The sequence below is a fragment of the Pezoporus flaviventris genome, unplaced genomic scaffold (assembly GCF_033815535.1).
Source record: "Pezoporus flaviventris isolate CSIRO_AGI_PZ_B2104156 unplaced genomic scaffold, CSIRO_AGI_Pfla_v1 ptg000001l, whole genome shotgun sequence".
Taxonomy (NCBI): domain Eukaryota; kingdom Metazoa; phylum Chordata; class Aves; order Psittaciformes; family Psittacidae; genus Pezoporus; species Pezoporus flaviventris.
In genome coordinates, this window is record NW_026892549.1 from 43,975,047 (window position 1) to 43,994,584 (window position 19,538).

At 35.9% G+C, this 19,538-nt stretch overlaps 1 protein-coding gene across 7 annotated transcripts in view; it reads right to left on the reverse strand.

Annotated features, from left to right (window-relative positions):
- PDE1A (phosphodiesterase 1A) overlaps window positions 1–19,538 on the reverse strand; it is a 157,201-nt gene that overhangs the window by 25,452 nt on the left and 112,211 nt on the right. For 6 of the 7 annotated variants that reach the window (XM_061455098.1, XM_061455089.1, XM_061455123.1 and 3 more), the window contains 7 exons: window positions 15,747–15,847; window positions 14,173–14,298; window positions 8,757–8,858; window positions 8,517–8,637; window positions 4,485–4,566; window positions 2,794–2,914; window positions 1,118–1,302 (listed from right to left, as the gene is read on the reverse strand). In XM_061455098.1, coding sequence (XP_061311082.1) covers window positions 1,118–1,302; window positions 2,794–2,914; window positions 4,485–4,566; window positions 8,517–8,637; window positions 8,757–8,858; window positions 14,173–14,298; window positions 15,747–15,847 — 838 coding nt within the window. The remainder of the gene's footprint in view (window positions 1–1,117; window positions 1,303–2,793; window positions 2,915–4,484; window positions 4,567–8,516; window positions 8,638–8,756; window positions 8,859–14,172; window positions 14,299–15,746; window positions 15,848–19,538) is intronic. The other variant, XM_061455144.1, reaches the window with a different exon arrangement.

The window sequence follows — 19,538 nt, forward strand, 5'->3', positions numbered from 1 at the left end:
TGACCAGTCAGTATTAGTTGAACAATACCAAAAGAGGCAAACAATCATGTAAAGTTGCTCATGAAGAGACAATATTAGTTAAATCTCCTCAGCTTTCCCTTCTACCCAACAGTCAAATCATTCTCATAATAGATGTATTGAAGCTTGTTTTTACTTACTGTTCTCCTAACAAGGATATGCATTTGCAATTTAGCACTAAATTAGAATTTAGCACAGCTCAGCAGTGTTTTTCTGTCTTGTCTGACACCTCTTTGAGGAAAACAATGCTGCTTTGGATGACAGGGCTGGCCCTGGGTTCCAGGATACCATTTCCTGCAGTCATTATAAGATCATGTACAGCAAGACCAGCCACAACAGTGAAACACTACTGAAATATCCTAGGTGCTTACCTGGAAGCAACACAGACTGTGGACGAAATATTCTCAAATGGCATTCACTTAACATGGATCAAGGCTATAAACTGCTTTCAACAATTATCATGAAATTATCAGAAAACTAACTCCAGAAAATTTTCAGGTGTGGCTTATGAAGTAAGATGCTTGATGCAAGTTTGCGTTAACTATCAACCAGCAAATGAAGAAGCACTTTTTGCCTTGTTTGGGTCTAATACATGCTGTGAATACCCAAATTTTTAGATCCACTGGGTCATTTAAATAACTGCCTGCAGCATAGTCTCAAGAAGCATGCAATACTGGATTTTGTTCCATACAGTGGGGAACAGATAGCATTTCTAAAAGCAAAGTACAACTTTCACATTTCTTAAGAAATGTGGCAGAACATAATACTTTGAATTGTTGATTTTGGCATTTAAAGCAGATGTCAGTATCAGTTATGATTACATGTGCAAGAATGCACATTTCTAAATCAGACCACTAAAGATAAGCTGAGCAACACAGAGGCTTATTGTACAGGGCATAAGATTTCCTCTCATCACCTGACCACCTACATCTCTTTATACCCCTGGGAGAATAAAACAGGACCATCTAAACAATAAAGACATAAAAGATATGAATACAAGACAACTATGTATTTTTATAGATTGAAGGAAATTAAAAAATGAAATTAATGGAAGGTTAGGGAGTAACCTATGAAAACTTTCCACCTTAGTATATCATACCTTCTACTGCTAATTCTTTCCATCTTTCTTTGTTTGCTTGTATGATCTTCATCAAGTTGGCCTTAAAGCTTGTTAGATCTACAGTTGCTAGAGAATTTTCTGTGTGAGTCCCTCCATCACTTGTACTTTTAAAACCGGGTCGTCTTTGTGCTTCAGCATTGCTTACTGCTCCCAAAATATTTTGGCTGCAGAAGGGAAAAACCCCTAAATTATTAACACTGTCAGGTAACTTTAATAGTATACAAACAGCTAATTTGAAAAAAACTCCCTAGGACCTACATGCAATCAGTAATTTGAAATAATAGTTTTCACCAAAGAGTGGCTGAGATACAAGGTATTTCTTCAACTCATGAAGCTGTAACCCGGTACCGATTCTTACCAACTTTTTTCCAGGGAATTCTTGAAACAAATGCAATAGCTGAAAATACTTGTAAGTTGTTTCTTGAAAGAATGTTTATATAGCTATTTAGCTTCTTAGCTGTGTTTCTGAACAGTGAATGGTATATTTGGAGCTCACATTAAAGACATCTGAAAGTAATTGCTTTATCCTGAACCTCACTTGAGGAGGCTTTGCTGGATCATAAGACTTTGTTCATCTACCTCTGAGTCAGGAAGATCAACTGAAAATGAAGCCTGGAGCTATTAATCATTTGCAGCTGCTAATAACTAATTTGTGAAGAAGAGAGTAGGTAAACAAATTTGTTAGCAAAGCCTTAGCTTAGCACTGTCCTCCAAACCACTAAGAACCCTGTCATAAATACCTATTTCTAGTAACTTCTACTTACTTCTAGTAACCAAAATGCATGTAAACTCATGATCAGAAAAGTTAGGTTCATCATTTTACAGTTAAATTCTAACTAATGCACAGCAAGTGTAAAACTGCCCTGAGCAGTTGTCATATGAGTAGTCTCTGAAAGCTCGAATTACAGTTTTAAAATGAAAAAAATGTGGTAAAAGGCACTATTTGTAAGAGCAGCATCTGATTACTGAACAATGCTTTCAATATGGAGTCACTCAGATAACAGTGTCTGTCACAGCAAGTTTGTTTTACAGATAACTTCTATAATGATGCAAAAATTAACAGCTTGATGGGCAACCCCACCCCCTGCGACATCTCACTTATACTGTATTTAGATCTCTCAAGTGGACTATAAGTGGAATCCATTTTGTCTCAAGGGTATATATCAAATAATACTAGTATGGAAAGGTGAAGAAGAAAAGTGACCTACAGCATCGTAAGAAACAGGAAAAAAATACCCTGAAACCACCTTCACCACCTCCACTTCCAAATGTCCCTGAGAAAGAGTGACTTTTGGTACTGTCAATTAAAATGATACTGAAAATGGATCAAGATAAGAGAACCAGGAACTCCAATAATTTACTGCAAAGCTTATAGTGAAAGGAAAAAAATTGTTATTAGATATGCTGTAGAAAATCAGCTTTATATTTTACACGTGTATTCTGCTCATTATTGTGCTTTTGCTTTTATATATGCACAACTGTCCACAGTCAATGGAGTAATAGCATACTGCAAATACAACATGAAACCACATGGTGGCAATACCGTACAGCTATTTAAGTTACTTTTCCAACTGCTAAAATAATTGCAATAATTCTGAGAATGACATTATTATGTTAATTTATGCTAATTCAGTAATTAAGCAGAGCAGTCATACCTGGGTGCCCCAAGTGCAGGACTTTCAGATTTTGATGCTTCCTCTATAAGAGGCATAACAATTTTCTCCATTGAGTCCGTAAGAAGAGAAAATGTTGGTTCTACTATGAAATCAATGAAACCTAAGAAGATAAAGAGAGAAAAACAGATTTTACATTTCCACAGCTCTCAAGTCTAAAAAAACCCTTGATATCAAGCTGATTTTCTGACTGTAGTCCTGATTCAATATACTAGATACCAGCAGTATAATCTTGAAGAAAAAAAGCACAAGTAAAAACAAAGCACTTGAAGCTGTATAAATGTAACTAGATATTAATAATTACAGCTTTTGATTCCTTTTTCTTGTAAATTTTATGCACTGCAGAACACACCTACCATTTGGAATGAATAGAAGGGAATCTACCATTGAGTCAGGGGGCTAGAAGTCATACTGTCTCTTTTGCTATTCGGAGCTTCTTGCCAAGGAGTTAATATTTCAAATTGCTGTTTGTTATTCTGTGGAGGTAAAGTGTTATTTCACAGTGTGTAGGAGTGTTCTGTCAAATCAGTGAAGAGAACAAGTAATATCCTTAGAAGACAGCGTTCATCCCACAGTTCTGAGATGTCAGCTCCGAACAATGTCTTTTACATTTTAAAGTGCTCATCAAGGTATGGAATGACACAGTGAGAGAATGAAGCATTATTCTCTGCTGAGCACTTAACAGAAAAAAAAAAAAAAAGCAAAGCTAAAACACGAGCTAGCGATGGATTTCCAGATGTCTTCATACTCTAACCATACAACATAGCACAAAGGTGAGCAACAGTGCGTCAGCCTTGGATCCAGCTTCCCTCCCGCTATAGGTATGATATGAGGCTCAAGCACATTGCCTTTCAAGTCCCAGTGAAATGGAATAAAGGATATTTTGAGTGACAAGATCAGACACGATGACATGCTTCAATTCAAGGGTAAGACTGTCACCTATAGAATACCTTCCTAAATACTCTGTTCACTCATGTAAAAAGTACAGCTGTTGGTAGGACCTACTGCCTTACCCAGTATGCTTCTAGGGTAGGTCCTTGTAACGAGCCCTTATGATCTTTACCAGTTTTATTTTCTTATTATTGCTGATGGAAAAGGAGATAGAACCAAGAACCACATTTCTGAAAACGGGAAGCTGAAGTTTGGCCACTCTTGACCAAAATGCAATTAGGACTGACAGTAACAGAATGCAGTGGTTCTTGTCAGTCCAAGAAGGCTTGACCCTGCCACACTGACAATCTTAACTGCAGTCCAGATATCTAATGTATTAATTAGCTTTAAGTTGAGATTCATCTACAAAATAGTACCCAGCTTTCAGATTATAGAAGAGAAGAGAAAGACCTGTGAGTTCTTGAGCAAGAGTCAAACTCTCTGAGGACATGATCTACCAAACCCTAAATTGTGTACAGTAAATGTTGGGTTCACATCCGGTACTTTGGTTAATCCCTCTCTTACCCTTCTTTGGCATCACACATGCTGAAATTACTTCATGTTCTTTTGAAACCAGCACATTTCTGCTGTAAAAGCATATGAGTTTGGTAAACAGTTTCAAAGATATACCTCTATGTAACGGTATTTGGAACATCTGCAATTCACAGATGTATAGGAAATGCCCACAGGATTTTATATGCTCCTACACAAACAAGAAAAAGAAAAACACGACATGTTATTACCTATTTGGGACTGAGCAACCAAAGTAGACTTGCGGTCACAGAGCGGGGAAAATTGAAGACCTAAAGCAGCCTCCTTGTCTCCCTGCAAACAACAATATTTAATATTACAACCACATACTTGACAGAGGGACAGAGAGACAAAGGAATCTGAACATTCCAGTATTTATTCAACAGATTACTTTGTTCGCTTATATTCCTAAATAAAAGCAAGCCACAAACCTCATGTTTTATCTTTAAATTTTCAGGAAAAGTTAAAGTCAAACTCTAACTTATATTCAGCAACTTTTATCTAAAGGAACTTATTGCAAGCAAGTTCTCCTCCAGAACAAGGCACCTACTGATGAGATTTAACATATATGAAGTCCTTCAGTATTCACAGGTTAGTGCTGCTGACCCCAGATGTAATGGGATTGGAGAGATTTAGACATGTTTGCAACTGTAGGCCAAATGCTAAATGTTTCCTTCTGTCACGTTGGTTTACCACATACTTCAATGGATTTACATGGGACAAGGGCATGAACCTGACTAGAACTCATTCTCACTAGCAGGCATATGGGCATATGGCTTCTGCTGAAGCCATAGAAAAGAACAAGCTCAATTTCATTACAACGATGATTTGTACAACCTACTTCTGAGAATATTTCACACCTAACACATCAAAAGAAGGTTTTGTCATAACAGACGAGGGGGTGTTATCTCCATTTTCAGTATGTTAGACATGCAAGTCAGCAACTGACTTGCTAAAGTTCAAAAAGAAAGTCTAGTGGCTCAAATGCTGCTGATTGCAGGTGGGCTGGACTAGTTGACCTTTGAAGTTCCTTCCAACCCAAACTATTCTATGATTCTATAAAAAACCTGAAGAGGCATCATTCAAAGGAAGCTATAATTTATGTTGCTGGAGAAGCCTAGTCCCCAGAAGCACTGACATTACAGATATAGGAAAACTTAGTCTTTCAAGTAAAATGAATCACCATATTACATCAGACATGGAGACATGACTGTTCAGTGGGGAGCAGTACATGAATATACCATTTTCCCAAAGATCTCATGAGAAGCTGATTCATGAAGGGGGCAGTATCAACATTCCTTAGCCTTTTTGTCATGTGTCATTGAACTAGACTTGGGGAAAGTTTAAAACTGTAATACCAATAAATGCACTTCAGCCACAAGCACAGATGTAGCTCACAGATTGTGTTTCACGTGGAAATGGAGAGTTTTATCATTATGGCCTTTAAATTTTACACATAAGTGTTGATACTTTGATTTCAGAGTGTAGATGAACACATGAATACTTACTACTAGGAGCAGTGCTAGTGGCATCTCCATGTAAATGTAGGAGCCAGACTGTGATATAATATAAACTGGGGTAGTTCTAATGATTTCAGCCATTGTTACATACAGGATTTCTAAAGCAATATTAATTGTCTGATCTTCCCTTAACTAGGTATTTAAAAAGAGAAAATTTAACATAAGAATCAGTTTGATTTTTTTTTCTGTTTTCAAGCAACTCTTTATCCCAATCATTAATTACTTTGCAATTAATATAATACATGATTAATACTTAAATGTCATATAAGTCTAAGTCTATAGTAATTGTAATAATGGACAGAGCACCGATATTTAAATTGATCCTGAAAATTTCATGAGTTTAAAATAAAGATAAAAATCAGTAAGTAAAAAAAAAACAACACTTTCCCAGGCGCTGAACAATCTTGACAAATTCTCTTTTTGTGCTTTTGGAGCTATTCACACTGACAGCAGAATGTTAAAGGAGCTGAGATACTTCTTTGAGTGTCCTGAACTATGTATTTCTTTATTTTAAGGTTTCAAGATGGGTGGGTGTATTTTTATTTTAAACAAGTAGCTCTTTTTTTTTTTTTTTTTTTGGCATTATAACACACTTTCTGTAGTTGTGTCTTTTAAGCGTAATGCATTGTTTGGCTTTTTTCAACTGTCACATTTTAACTGTTAGCTTCAACTGTTACCTGAAGTTTTTTTGTCTAGGTGAATGTTCATTTTTGTTGGTGCACACTACTTTGAAAGCTGCCTGTTAAAGCAATGGTTTCGCATCATCAGTTTCAGACTCTGATGCTTTTCCCTGTAAAGCAGTAGAAGTAGTTGAATTACTATCTTTTAAGAAAAGAAGAGGAATTAATGTGAGGTGTCCCTGCCCATGGCAGAGGGGTTGGAACTAGATGATCTTAAGGTCCTTTCCAACCCTAATTATTCTATGATTCTATGATTTTGTATATATTTGGAGTACTTCATCTTGGTTGAAACAGATTTGGAAATCCCAGAGATTTTTCACCATGCACTTATATCAGCAGACCAGAGGATGCACAATCAAGCCAGTACATACAGGAAGCAGGAGACCTACTGTGTCTGCACTGCTCAGTGCATTTATATATGTACTGTTACTTGATCGCACTTTACATTTGCTGGAACTACTCCACACACACTGTTCTTAGTAGTATGTATAAAGAGGGATTCAGTTCCTTGCACACTCCTCTACAGCCTGAAAGACTTTCATATTGCTAAGCTGCAGACATACATACATGGTGATTTGATTCTATTGTTAAATGCCTTCTCAAGTGTTTGCACAGCTTATTTGGGATCCAGTTACTTCTAATGAAAGGATAAAGAAATAACTAAAACATTAGCTGATCCTATGCACTCAATGACCAGTGTGATACTGTTTACTGCTAGTGCTATATCCACTAGACTGGACGCATTGCCTCACTGTCCCATGGGCTGTCTAGTCTGTCTCTCTGTGTCTAAAATGTTTTTACAGTTGGTCATTCCTGACCTTTTCAAGTAATATATATCTGTGGTAATCTGCTCCTCCTTTTTCTTCTCAAGTACAAAATCCTCAGAATTTCCATCTACAGAAGCAAACACAAACTCATGACTCTACTCAGTGTTTCCACAAAACTCAGTCCATTCATTATTTACACTAAGGCACTGTGCAAAGCCCGGAGTCAAGGCTGTCCTGATGCTCCCTGCTGAGAATTCTTATAAAGGACCTCTAAGAACCAAGCAAGAACCTTCTCAGGCAGATGGGCCTAATAACCTTATACTGACGTACTGACTTTTTTATTTTCTGACACCTTTTTCCTATCTGATTTGAAAATGGTAGCATAAAGCAAAATACAATGAACCTGAGCAAGACATACACTGTTCCGTTATCTGTATTGACCAATTTTTAAACCATTTTTAACTGTAGAAACTGGGTAACAAACTGGATTTGGATTATTAATTATATTCAGTAACTGTTATGTTCAAAATGTGCATGGGCACAAATATTCATTACTGGGAGAGTATTGCTTTGGAGAGATGTGGGTTCTTTCACCTGCTGAGGTGAGTAAAAAAATGGCAACAGTGACACCAACACCTACTGGGCTTTCTCTTTGAATTCAGTATCTCACAGAAATTAAGACTTTCACAAAGGTGTGTCTTCTTTTTTGTTTTAGGATGTATGGGCACAATATTAACAGGATGATGCTGTCTACGCTCTGGCTTTCGATTAGGCTGTTATGAAAGCAAAATCTTCAGATCTATGTGGCATATGCATGGGCAAGTACTGTCAAGGAAAAGAAATAGGAGGGCTTTCTGAAATATGAAATGGAGACAACTTTTTTCCTTCTTTGCTGAAAATGAATTCTTCCTATTTTCAAGCCCCTCATCATACCCTGCTAGTGCTTCTTTTTTAACTCAAAGCATATATAAATCTCTCTCTACAGAATGAAAACAGCTTGACAAGTTATATTATAACTGAAAGAAAAAAACCCTGCTACAACTCAGAATCCTGGTATCAGCTGAAATAGATACAGAACCGTAACAATTTAATCTTATTCATGCACATATCAATTGAATTAATGTCAGTGGCATGTGTGAAGAGTATAGAATATATACTACCGACTATGCTTGTCAATCACAACCAACAGCATTCTTGCTGGTAGACTTACAAAAAGATTTACTTGTGTAACCATTGCTTCTTGAACTAGACTTATTAAAGGATTTTAAAAATGGCACCTGTCGAAAAAATTCTTCCATCAGGGCCATGGTCCACCGGTAGTGCAGTTCCCAGGATTTTGCTGGATGGCTTATGTCTGCTGCATGTAGAATCAAAGACATGGCTTTGGCTTTGTCTACCCTGTCAATTCAAGGACATGCTCCAATTATCTCAAAACAAAAGCAACTATTTAAATTCTTCTCTTGTACATGAGCTCATTGAAAAACTATAGATAAGGAACAGAATGGAAAATAACCTACCCCTCTGTCTGCTGGAGAGTATGTCGCATCGTCTTAATTTGTTGAAAATGACCTGACATATCTGTAGACAAGACCATCTCAATGACCAAGCTACGCAATTCCCTATGAATAATTAAAAGCAAAATGACCGATTACATTTAATTTATTCTATGTACGGTACATTTGTGTAAGCAGTACTTGTTAATTTATAACTTTTTTTAACAACATCACAGGGTTTATTACATTTTAAAAAACATTTAAATAAATCATTAACAACTTAAACGTTGTATCCTAAAACGATTCTGCAAAACCAATGTACTTCAGAAAATGCACTTTGCATTAATTATTTCAGAGTCACGCTGTTTTGTAATTCCTCTTTTCTAGTGTATAAACTAAAATCACATGCAGGTCTGTCATCCATTATAAGTCTTTCCTTATTTTTCCAGCAATATTCAAAAAACCAGTTGGTTTTACCACCATACAAGAGGGTATATTTGTGTCTTTTATTACTGCCCTTATATTAGTGCAGAGCAGGCATAATGCTAAACCTGTGAAGAAGGCTATGGAAAACTCAGAAGAACAAGAGGTATGACACCTGAAACCCTTATCAACAATACACCAATACACCAATACATGAACATTATGACAAACTACCCTTCATGTCAAAAATACCTTATGCTTATTTCATAAATCAAAACAATCTTGGGATTTATAATTTATCTATATCTTGGTATTGTGATCAGAGATGCTGGCTTGCCCATCAGCTTTCTATTAAATGAATATGAAATAGTAAAACATGAATCATGTAAGAAAGTGCATTAATTCTGATAGCGTATGAATGTACATTGACTTTTGTCAACAGTAATTCCTGATCTGGGAATTCTTCCCTTAATGTAGGAGGGCTGTATATAGACCATGTCGGAGTCTGCTGGGTCTTTATTTACATGTTTTTATACATGGCCTAGGAGGATTTATGAGCAAGTGTTGCTTACATGTATCCTGTGGACAATTCATCACATTAAGTCTTTTATTATGTAGCATATACCTTCATGAGCACAATCCCAACCTTAAGAATGTCCAAGTATCACTTATAACATTAGAATCCTGCTTTGGTCATTCTCACTGACCTTTCAGATTGTTTCATGTCTTGAATTTACCTAACAAATATGTTTCTTGAAAGGACTGTTTTAAAGAGGTAAATTGCAGTTTTCTTCAGGGCTGTTAGAATCGTTTATTTTAAAAACTATTAAGACTGTTGTTGACCTGGTACTCCTCATTGATTTCTGTGTATTTAGCCCTGATTTGCTTTGATATAACTGGGTAAAGACTCAATCCTCTCATTTCTACTCAATAATATGCAGCCATAGCAACCTGTGTTTAGAAAATGCCTTACCTTATCTGACCTCATAATAAGATACTAATTAATCTGCATCCCAACTGTTCCTCCTCCACAGTGCTTTGAAACTGTACCGTTCAAACACAGCAAACCCATTTAATAAAGAAAAAAAAGCAAAAAAAAAAAGGGAACAAACAGCTAAGACTGCATGGACACTGAGACCTCTGCACTGCTAAACCTCGTTGTTTGTTAAGACTGAAATAACTATCACTTCCCCATTCTATGGGAGATTTTCCTAGGAACTTTCCATGTCTGAACTTTTAAGAGTAATGAGAAATAAGTTCACAAGACACACAGAGAAGCTACACACTGCTTTCAGTTTATTCATAGTGTTGCAGCAGCAGACAAACTCTAATTCTTACCTCCATCACCTGAATAAGGATCAAATAATGTAACACTGTTCTCCTCACACACTTCTGAAGAGTTCAGGCCAATAAAAAAGGCTGCTTAAGAGGTAAGGAGAGGCTCCCCACCTACAGTCTGCAGTTTTTTCCTGTCAGCACTCCCATCCATCATCAACAGAGTGATGGAAAATTGAGAACTGACAGGGAAATGTTATATTTGTAGCTTTACTAGAGCTACGAATGCTCAGTCTACTACCATTTCATAGAAGATTACTCTTGGACTTAAACCATTCCCAAATTGTTTCCAAGGGAAAAAAAGACCATCTCAGATTTGATATTGAAGGAGACCTCAGCTGGTCTCATAGGTAACTCCTGGACAGAAATCTCTGCTCATTTCATTAAGCAGTACGCAGCTATATGCATTGAGATAATATAGTTAGCACTGCTTATGCTACTGCAGCAAAGAGATATACAGGTCTTGTCATCTTTAGTTCTATGATGGGATGTGGTAACTGTAACTGTATACACATACAGTGTATAGTGGTTTTAGGGGGCCCACAGTTGGAAGCTAACCGTTTTTGAGTATTCAATCTCCTTTTTTCATAAGTAAACAGTCATACCCTGTACTATTATCCTTTCTTAACCCTCCTATATCCATCTGTCCTATGGATAGGATATGGATATAAAAAATACATAATATAAAAAAATAGATACAAGATGATGTGAAAAAATTACATGAATAATGCTGTAATAAACAAGAGACAAGGAGTGGCTCTTGAATTTCCTGGAAAAGCAGGTAAGCAATAAACAGAAACTAGCTTTACCTGGATTTGTCAATGTCAAAGACATTTAGTCTGTTGGAAATTAATGTGGAAAAAAAATGCAGGAACAGGATCAGATGAGCAAAAGCAAGTTGAGAACTGAAGACTTAAGGTTCATCTTGCAAGTTGTTGTGATCCTGCTTTCCTCAAACAGAAGAATCCCAAGGGAATTTGTGAAAGAAAAGCTGTTCATTACGCACTGTATATAAAGCATGTTTATGAGTCTGTTTTAATATCATCAGGCAATATATCATATATCAATAATCAGTCTGACATATGACTGGAATGATTTGAGGCGATAATACCATCTGACCATCTGTTGATGTAACACATAGGCTGCTAGAACACCAGAAACCTGGTAAATCAAAGGAGAAAGGGGAACAAAACGGATTCCCCTTTAGTTATTTAGGGGCACTATGTGAGGGAGACAAGACAATATGAAAAACTGGAATATATTTTCAGAGTTGAGAAAAAGAGTGAGAACTGACTATGAATGTCATATGCATTATCCACAAAGGACCTCATCATCAGAATGTTGGCAGTACTTTCCTCCTCAGACCCAAACCCTACGTTATAAGCTTAATTGAAGCTGACAGTTTATTAGTGCATTTATCTTCTTAACGTTAACATGTAGAAAAGAAAATGTAATACTATAAAGCCGTTCTCAGTCATTTTGCTTCATCTTGCTGAAATAATTAGCAGAACCACAGTTTAAATAGGTAGTGGTGTTAAATTTTTAGAAAAAGAAATTGCTGCAACTCAAGAAAACAGATCTGACAGTAGTCAAGAAATTAATCAGTGCCAGGAAGTACATTAAAAAGTTGAATGCATTATCATTTCCATTTACTGCCAATTTGATTTAGTGCAAACTTCAAAACTGTTAGTTTAACAGCATGATTTTCAGTATAGACCCAAAAGTTAGCTGTAGTAATAATTAGAAAATTGAAGAGCTTCTTTTAAGTGGCTAACAGATCTGTCACTGCACCAATTAACAACTGTGTCTGATTACAGGGTAACAGGGATTTTTGGATATTAAAAACAAATACCAGAAAACCATCATTTCCACAACCAACCCTCTAAATTAAAGTCTCAAACTTCAACAGGTTATGCAGGTTCTCAGACAGGCACTTTGGAATTTACTGGTTTGTTTGAAAGTACAGACTGCAATTGCCTAGCTAAGAGACAAAATATGGAACTGTGCAATTGCCTAGCTAAGAGACAAAATATGGAACTGAGTGTCCTAATTTAGTTGCTTGATCTTATTTGTCAGTTCATACATCTCTTCTAAATTTTACTGAATAGCCCCAACAAGAGACAATAAATTACTTTCTCTGATTGCCAAATATACCAACCTCAAACTGGCTGCATATAACAGTGGACTGCATCTATGCAGCCACTCTACAAAAAAAAATAATTGCAAGCTAAAATAAGATGCTGGAGGAAATCCTAATTGGATTACAGTGAGAGGAGACTGAAAAGCAAGCACAAACACACTGTATATGATTGAGCAGCTTCTGAAAGCATGCGGTAGTTTATCACCAGTTCAAAAACCATGGAGAAAAATGCAAGAAAAATTGAGCAAAGGGTCCATAACTGGACCCTCTCACTTTGTATTCAATAAAAAAAATAAAAATATTTTAAGTGTTTTGGAGTAGCTACAGAAAAAAAAATAAATAAATTGAAAACCAAAAGGGCTGTCACACACCAATAGACTTTATTTAGGGGGGTTCTGATCATGTACATAAGTAAAATCACATAAATCTAGCATATGTAACAGTTCATCTGCAAATACACACACCACCAAAATCTGTTGTCACATTCACATATTCCTTCATAATAGTATAGTTTTGTGAAACTATAAATAAATCAGTGGTCAAGACCAGGTTGGACAGAGCCTTGCGTGGCATGGTTTAGTGGGAGGTGTCCCTGCTCATGGCAGGTGGGTTGGAACTTGATGATCTTAAGGTCCTTTCCAACCCTAACTATTCTATGGTTCTATGATTCATATATAAAATATATATTTAAATATGTACTTATATATATATATAAATAGCTTTATTATTCATGGTGGCATCATTCACAGTAGGAGACTTTCCTGGAAGTCGAACATCCCTCTCTGAATTTACAGGCCACTTATTTATTTTTAGGATCTCTGAATAATACCTGTGTTTACAATAACACAGAGAAGATATATTTTAAGTGTTACATGGAGTCATTAAAAATATACAAAGATAAGATGTACTTTTTAATAATGGAGAAAGTCTTATCTCTAACATTTGTTCGTTTTGGTCTTACAGGTCTTGGTATTTGTGACATATCAATTATGATCCCGATACTTTCAGCTGGTCAAATTTTATTCAGGAGTCACACTACAACTAAGAAGGAGAAGAAAAAAAAAAACATATTTCTCCTGGGCCTTTAATTCATTATATTTTACTCTCCAATTAATAGTTTTTAATGCTTAAGCATGATGTGACTGCTGTGCTGTTACGCAGGAGAAATCCCAGAGGCATTCGTGCTCAAGCTGGCAGCAGAGTGACTCTGCACTGAGGTTTTAAACCACTGTTAGACAGCAGTAACCTAGCTCAAGAAGGGGAAGACAGTGATTTTCCTGAAGGGATATCTCACCTGACACTGTCCATGCAAATTGTTCCTCATAAATGCACAACCTCACTTGGACTTAATACAGTACCTCCAAAACAGTACTTTTTTACACCACAGTGTCTTTCCTAAGCTCTAAATATCCATTACACTTTCCAGTGCCAAAGTTTCTTCCTGTAATCTGAGCTCCTATACCAGACTCCACAGGGAAGGCCTGTTTCTTTTTATTATGTTTAAATACTGGAATTAAGTCTGAATGTCACAGTAGATCTTACCTCCAGTCATCTTTGGTTAAATTTGTCAGGATGTTCATCTCTTCTTCTTGCATGAGTCTATAAGCAGCACTTACATGATGATTTTCAAGAACAGAACGATCATTGTACAATATTGCAACATCTGACCTGGTGTTAAAATAAAGGCAAAATTTGCAGTAGCATCCTGATGACAGCCTTGGGGAAGGCAGGACTGTGTATTCTCTATAAGAACTATTGAATACATGTATCAAACTATATTTATTTGTTCTTATTGTAACAAATACTGATAAAGTTTCTATTCTAAGTGCATAAAAAAATATTATACCATTCTATGTACTGTTTGTGGGAAAGTCATGGTTTTAAACGCACAGTGTTTTATTTATATAACATTTATATAACAATGTTTCATTTATATTTGACAAAAAACAGTATCCTTTCCCTCTTAATTAAAGTCTAACCTACAATACCAAAAATACATACAGATCTTTACAAATTTTGAAGCAGTATGGATTTATCATAGTTAACTTCAAACATCATTAATTCTTGGCAAATTTGTTTCCTCAAGACCTGATCTTACTTGCTAAACAACCTTGGGTCTCCCCTCTCTGCTACACTTACGTTCTGATAAAACTATTCATGAGCATTTCAGTTTGGTCAGCTGAAAAGTATGTACTAGAAGAAAGGTGTGATGATTTAGCAGCACAGTTTACTATGATATTAATAAGGTAAATTCAACATCTTGTTCTGTTGAGCAATTGTATATACTGAGTGTAACCACCCACATATATGATATGGTACCAACGAATGTAAAAAAGGAAAACAGGATTGGAAATTTTATTTAGAGGGAACAAACCATAACCTACCTAAACACATTTACATCCATAATCCCATTAAAATCATGAGAAAATCTGTGATTTGCCAATCACGTATATTTATGAAGCACACTTTGATCCTCACAGCTATTTACGGCTATTTTAAACAGCTCTAAGGTCTGCTATGACTATGACAGCCATTTAATCAGCTTTTCTCAGGTAAAAGAAGCCTGGATTCATGGCCCTGGCATGCCACATCAGGACCAAGTTCCACTAGGAGGGAAGAATGAGCCTCATCACAAAACAAATACCTGTTTGCAAGTATGCCCAAGAAAAATTCAAAGGCTAACATTAATTTTCCACTTTTGCAGAGCAAAACATGAATGACAAAACTAGAAAAGTAATATAAATTTGGAACTACAAAATGAAGTTTATTTTTAGCCAGACTATGCTGAGGGAGAAAAGAATTATGTCTTTATTTCAGCTGCAGATCTAGATTTGTTCGTTATTGAAGGGCACATCTCAGGGGATAAGTATGTTACGGATTTAACCCTGACCTATCAGCTCCAAACTATAATGATTTCAAACACTAACTCCTTACTTTTCCACACTATGTTTGTTCATGTGAGCAGTCCCATTAACTGTACAAAGGCCAAGGAAACAACTTGTAAAATCAGGAATGACCTGGCTACTTCCTGGCTGTTTCAGTTAAGAGGCATGAAATGGTTCAGACCAATGAACAGCAAACTCCAGATATCATACTTAAGAGACCACTTCACTTACCTTGTCTGAATATGAAAATTGTTTGTGGTCCCAGTATGTTCATAATCATGGACAGCAGCTGCAAAGATCATTGCTAAAATTTCCAGTTCTGTGAGCCAGTGCTAGTAAACAAAAAACAAATTCTAATCATATTTTCTATAATAGCCTAACTCAGATTAAACACTACAGTATTGGAAATGTTTTGTATCACCTTCAAGTAAACTTTATTCTCATCTTATTCCAGGTGACTATATATCCATAACACCTCAGTATTATACAGTAAAATACCTCCCTGTACAGTAAATTACCTTGTACTTGTTATGATTTTTCTAAGACCAAATTAACATCCTTGTGGTCACTAGGAAAGCAAATATTAGCAGCAAAAAATATGTTACTAAGATAATTGTATGGTATATTTTGTAGCTGTTTTGAGTAGCAAGTATCTAATCTACCAGCCCCTACATGCCCTCACCAACTTATGGTATTTTCATCTAAAAACTTGATATGAAGTTAAGGTTATAATTTGTCTTTTAGTCAGCAATATATATGGCTCATAATAAATTCTAGGTACAACATCAGCATTAACTATATTTTACCAGAGTACACAGCACTAAAATTAGGCCTAAGGAAGATTTTCCTGTTCTAAATTTTATCATAGTTTGTACTAATGCAAAAAATGGGTGTACAAGGCTAGTATACAGTTACACAGAACAAAAGGTAATACAGGTCATGTATACAAAATAATGCAGACCCTAGAGTTTCGTGCACTTTTATACCTCTTGCTAACTAAGACTCTTCTGTATTGTTCAGTTTGTAAAATAACCTCTGTTATTTTATCCTTCAAGTTCTATTTCTTGAATGATAAATCATCCTTGAAGAGAAAATTTACTCCATCTAAAAATGGGGGCAGAAAAATCATACGACAATTAACCCCCGCAGTCATAGGACTGATTAAGTCAAATGCCAGTCAAGTACTTCCACACATATTTCAGATTTTTTTCTAGTAAAGTAAGCTTCTGTACTAAAGGATTGAAGAATGATCTCATCCTTATTCACCCATATATGCACATACATGTGTATGAATGGATATAATATGTATAAGCTGCCAGAAGTAGTAAAAGCTGCCAATAGTAGTATTTCTTTCAAAGAAGAAAGGAAACAGTCAAGAGTCATAAGCAATGTGAGAATAATGAAATAGGCCATTCAGTCAACAACAAAAAAAAAAAAGACTGCTAAGGAACAAGAAGTACTGGCTGTTGGTGAAGTATAGATTTAAAAAGGTCACAACAGAGGAATGAGAATGTACTGTAAGCAGATCTAAAAATGGAAACGATGACCTTCATCGCATTGTGTGTCACAAGAAATCAGGCCATGACCAGTCCTCGCTTTCACAATGTTTTCAACATGCCAAATAGAATAGAAACACAGAAATTATTAGTAACTAAAGCTAAACATAAACTTTTCCTTTAAGATGCCTTTCAACAATCAGCTTTTAAAGCAACCAAACTAGTTGCTATACAATGCATTTGTAAGAAGAAAAGCATTCCTTACAAACAATTTCTATAGGCTACACAGACGCTTCATATGGTAGTATATAAGAGCAAGTATTCTAGAGACTGTAGCTGTACAGCTGTAATTCAGATCAGTATTCAAATCAGAGAATTAGAGAACTACTCTTTACCTAAAGAATTTCTAAGGAAGTCAGAGACAGTTAACAAATGTTTTTCCCAAAGGCAGAAGGAAAAGCAGGTATCTGAAGGTCTGCAAGACTGTGAAAAGCTGGAACCTGCTTCCCTCCTGGAAGACACTATGACATGCAGGTGTAACACCTATAAGAAAAGATCTCTTCCATTGATATTTTCCAGTATTATAAATTGCTTATAAGCAAATAGATAAACTTTTAATGAGCTCTGGTTCAAACTAATTTTTTATACAATGATGGATTAAAAAATGATTAAGAAATGGAGTCTCACAATGCACTTATTGACAGTAAAGACATTTTTCCTTTAGTTTGAGCAATACAGGTATGTGGGAGGAGAAAAGGGATGGTGGGAAGATGATCGATGACTCAAAAGTTCTTTACAAGATGTATTCCCTGGAACTTGGATTTTTAAATCTTTAGAAAGATGGAGACTTCATAAATGCAAGCCTGAGTTATATATTTCTGTCTTATCATCTGGGATTTAATCTCTTGGGAAGGTTAATAGATTGTATGCCATCTGTGTAACTTTCTAACACATTTATCTGAGGTGGTCGGATCTTCTTTCTTAAGACAGACAGTAACTTTCTGAAAATACAACGATTATTTTATTTCTTTAGCTTTGACTCTGAATGTATGTTATTCTTCACTGGAATCTCTATAAAGGCTTGCGGAGGAGCACAAACTCTGATCAAACGCTGAAACATGACTGCCTATAAAAGATACAAAATGTATGATTTGAACAACAGGAATCATGAAAAGGATTTTCTAAAGCCCACGTTTTTGAAACATTTGCTTGAGTATATTTTTTAGAAGTGAACAAGTAAGACAGAAATTCTTTGGAAGCTTTGGGAGTTAATAGCAGTTTCTTAAGATACAATGAAAGCACAAGAATTGCATGCCAATCCGCAGAAATACCACAGGAATTTGATATAGAACTGCATCAAACTGACTTCAATCCAGGTGTTTGTTAGAGGGTACAGCAGAATTAAAGGAAGCATTACAATGGACATACTCTGAAAACTATTAGCCTGAGGAGCAAACTTCAAATTGTTATTGAGTAGGATTCGATAGGGTTAACCAGGCAACAGGAAAAAAACCCAGCAAGTTAAGTAGACCATATTCATGATATTGATGCATTCTCAAAAGGGAAATGACATTTGGGACAGAAATGCTTTGCAAGCTGCAGAATCACTAGGCCCTCTTTCAAACGCTGATTTCTATAAATGTTCCTTTTCCCTGGCAAGCTGCATCTGTTTGAAGGCACTCTTCACTAAGTGTTGTCCTAGTTAGATATCTTTCCAAGAACTTTTCAATGCCATAATTCAACAATTCAAATGTGAATATTTAAAACCTGGCCTAATTTTAGAGGAATATTTTGTAGCAGCATGGGAACATTAATAAGGTTTTACAGCAAAGTAACACCAATAAAGCCTAACCTTCTCCAAAAATAGTTATCCAAATCACTTCAAAGTGCTGTTACATGGTTAAGGTGCTAATAATGTTATACTTGAGTTGGAGAGACCATTCTCATTCTTGTGTGCACCCGATGGAATAGCAGATAATTCAAATACGAAGCAGGTTCCTTCATTCAGTGTTCAGTGATACACAACGTGTTTTGTAAAGCTGTTTAATCAATGGCTAAACATCCCAATTGGCTAGTATAGTTCTCCTAACAGGAAAGAATTTCCTTCACTTATCACTTGCAGCTGATCTTACAGTAGAAGACAAGGATAGGATAGGAAATGTGATTTAATCTGTTCAAGCTTCTTCTTCTATTAAAATATTATTTTGATAAGTGAATACAATACACAACAACTTTGATTTGGAGTCATCTTGGCAAGAGCTGTGCTTCAGTCTGATATGGAAGTCCTTTCTCAAGAAATCATCTCAATGTGGAAAGGAATCTTGGCTGGCCAAAGACTCCAGGGTTCATTCTGCACTCTGTACTTCTGTTAAAATGTAGCTTTAAAAACTTTATGCTTAGAAGCAAAAGACTTCCTTCAAACAGTAGAATCAAAGCCTGCAATGATTAGGGACTCATTCTTGCCTCCACTGAAGCCAAAGGCAAAGATTTCACTGAAAAAAGGCTTAATATAAGTGAATGACTATCA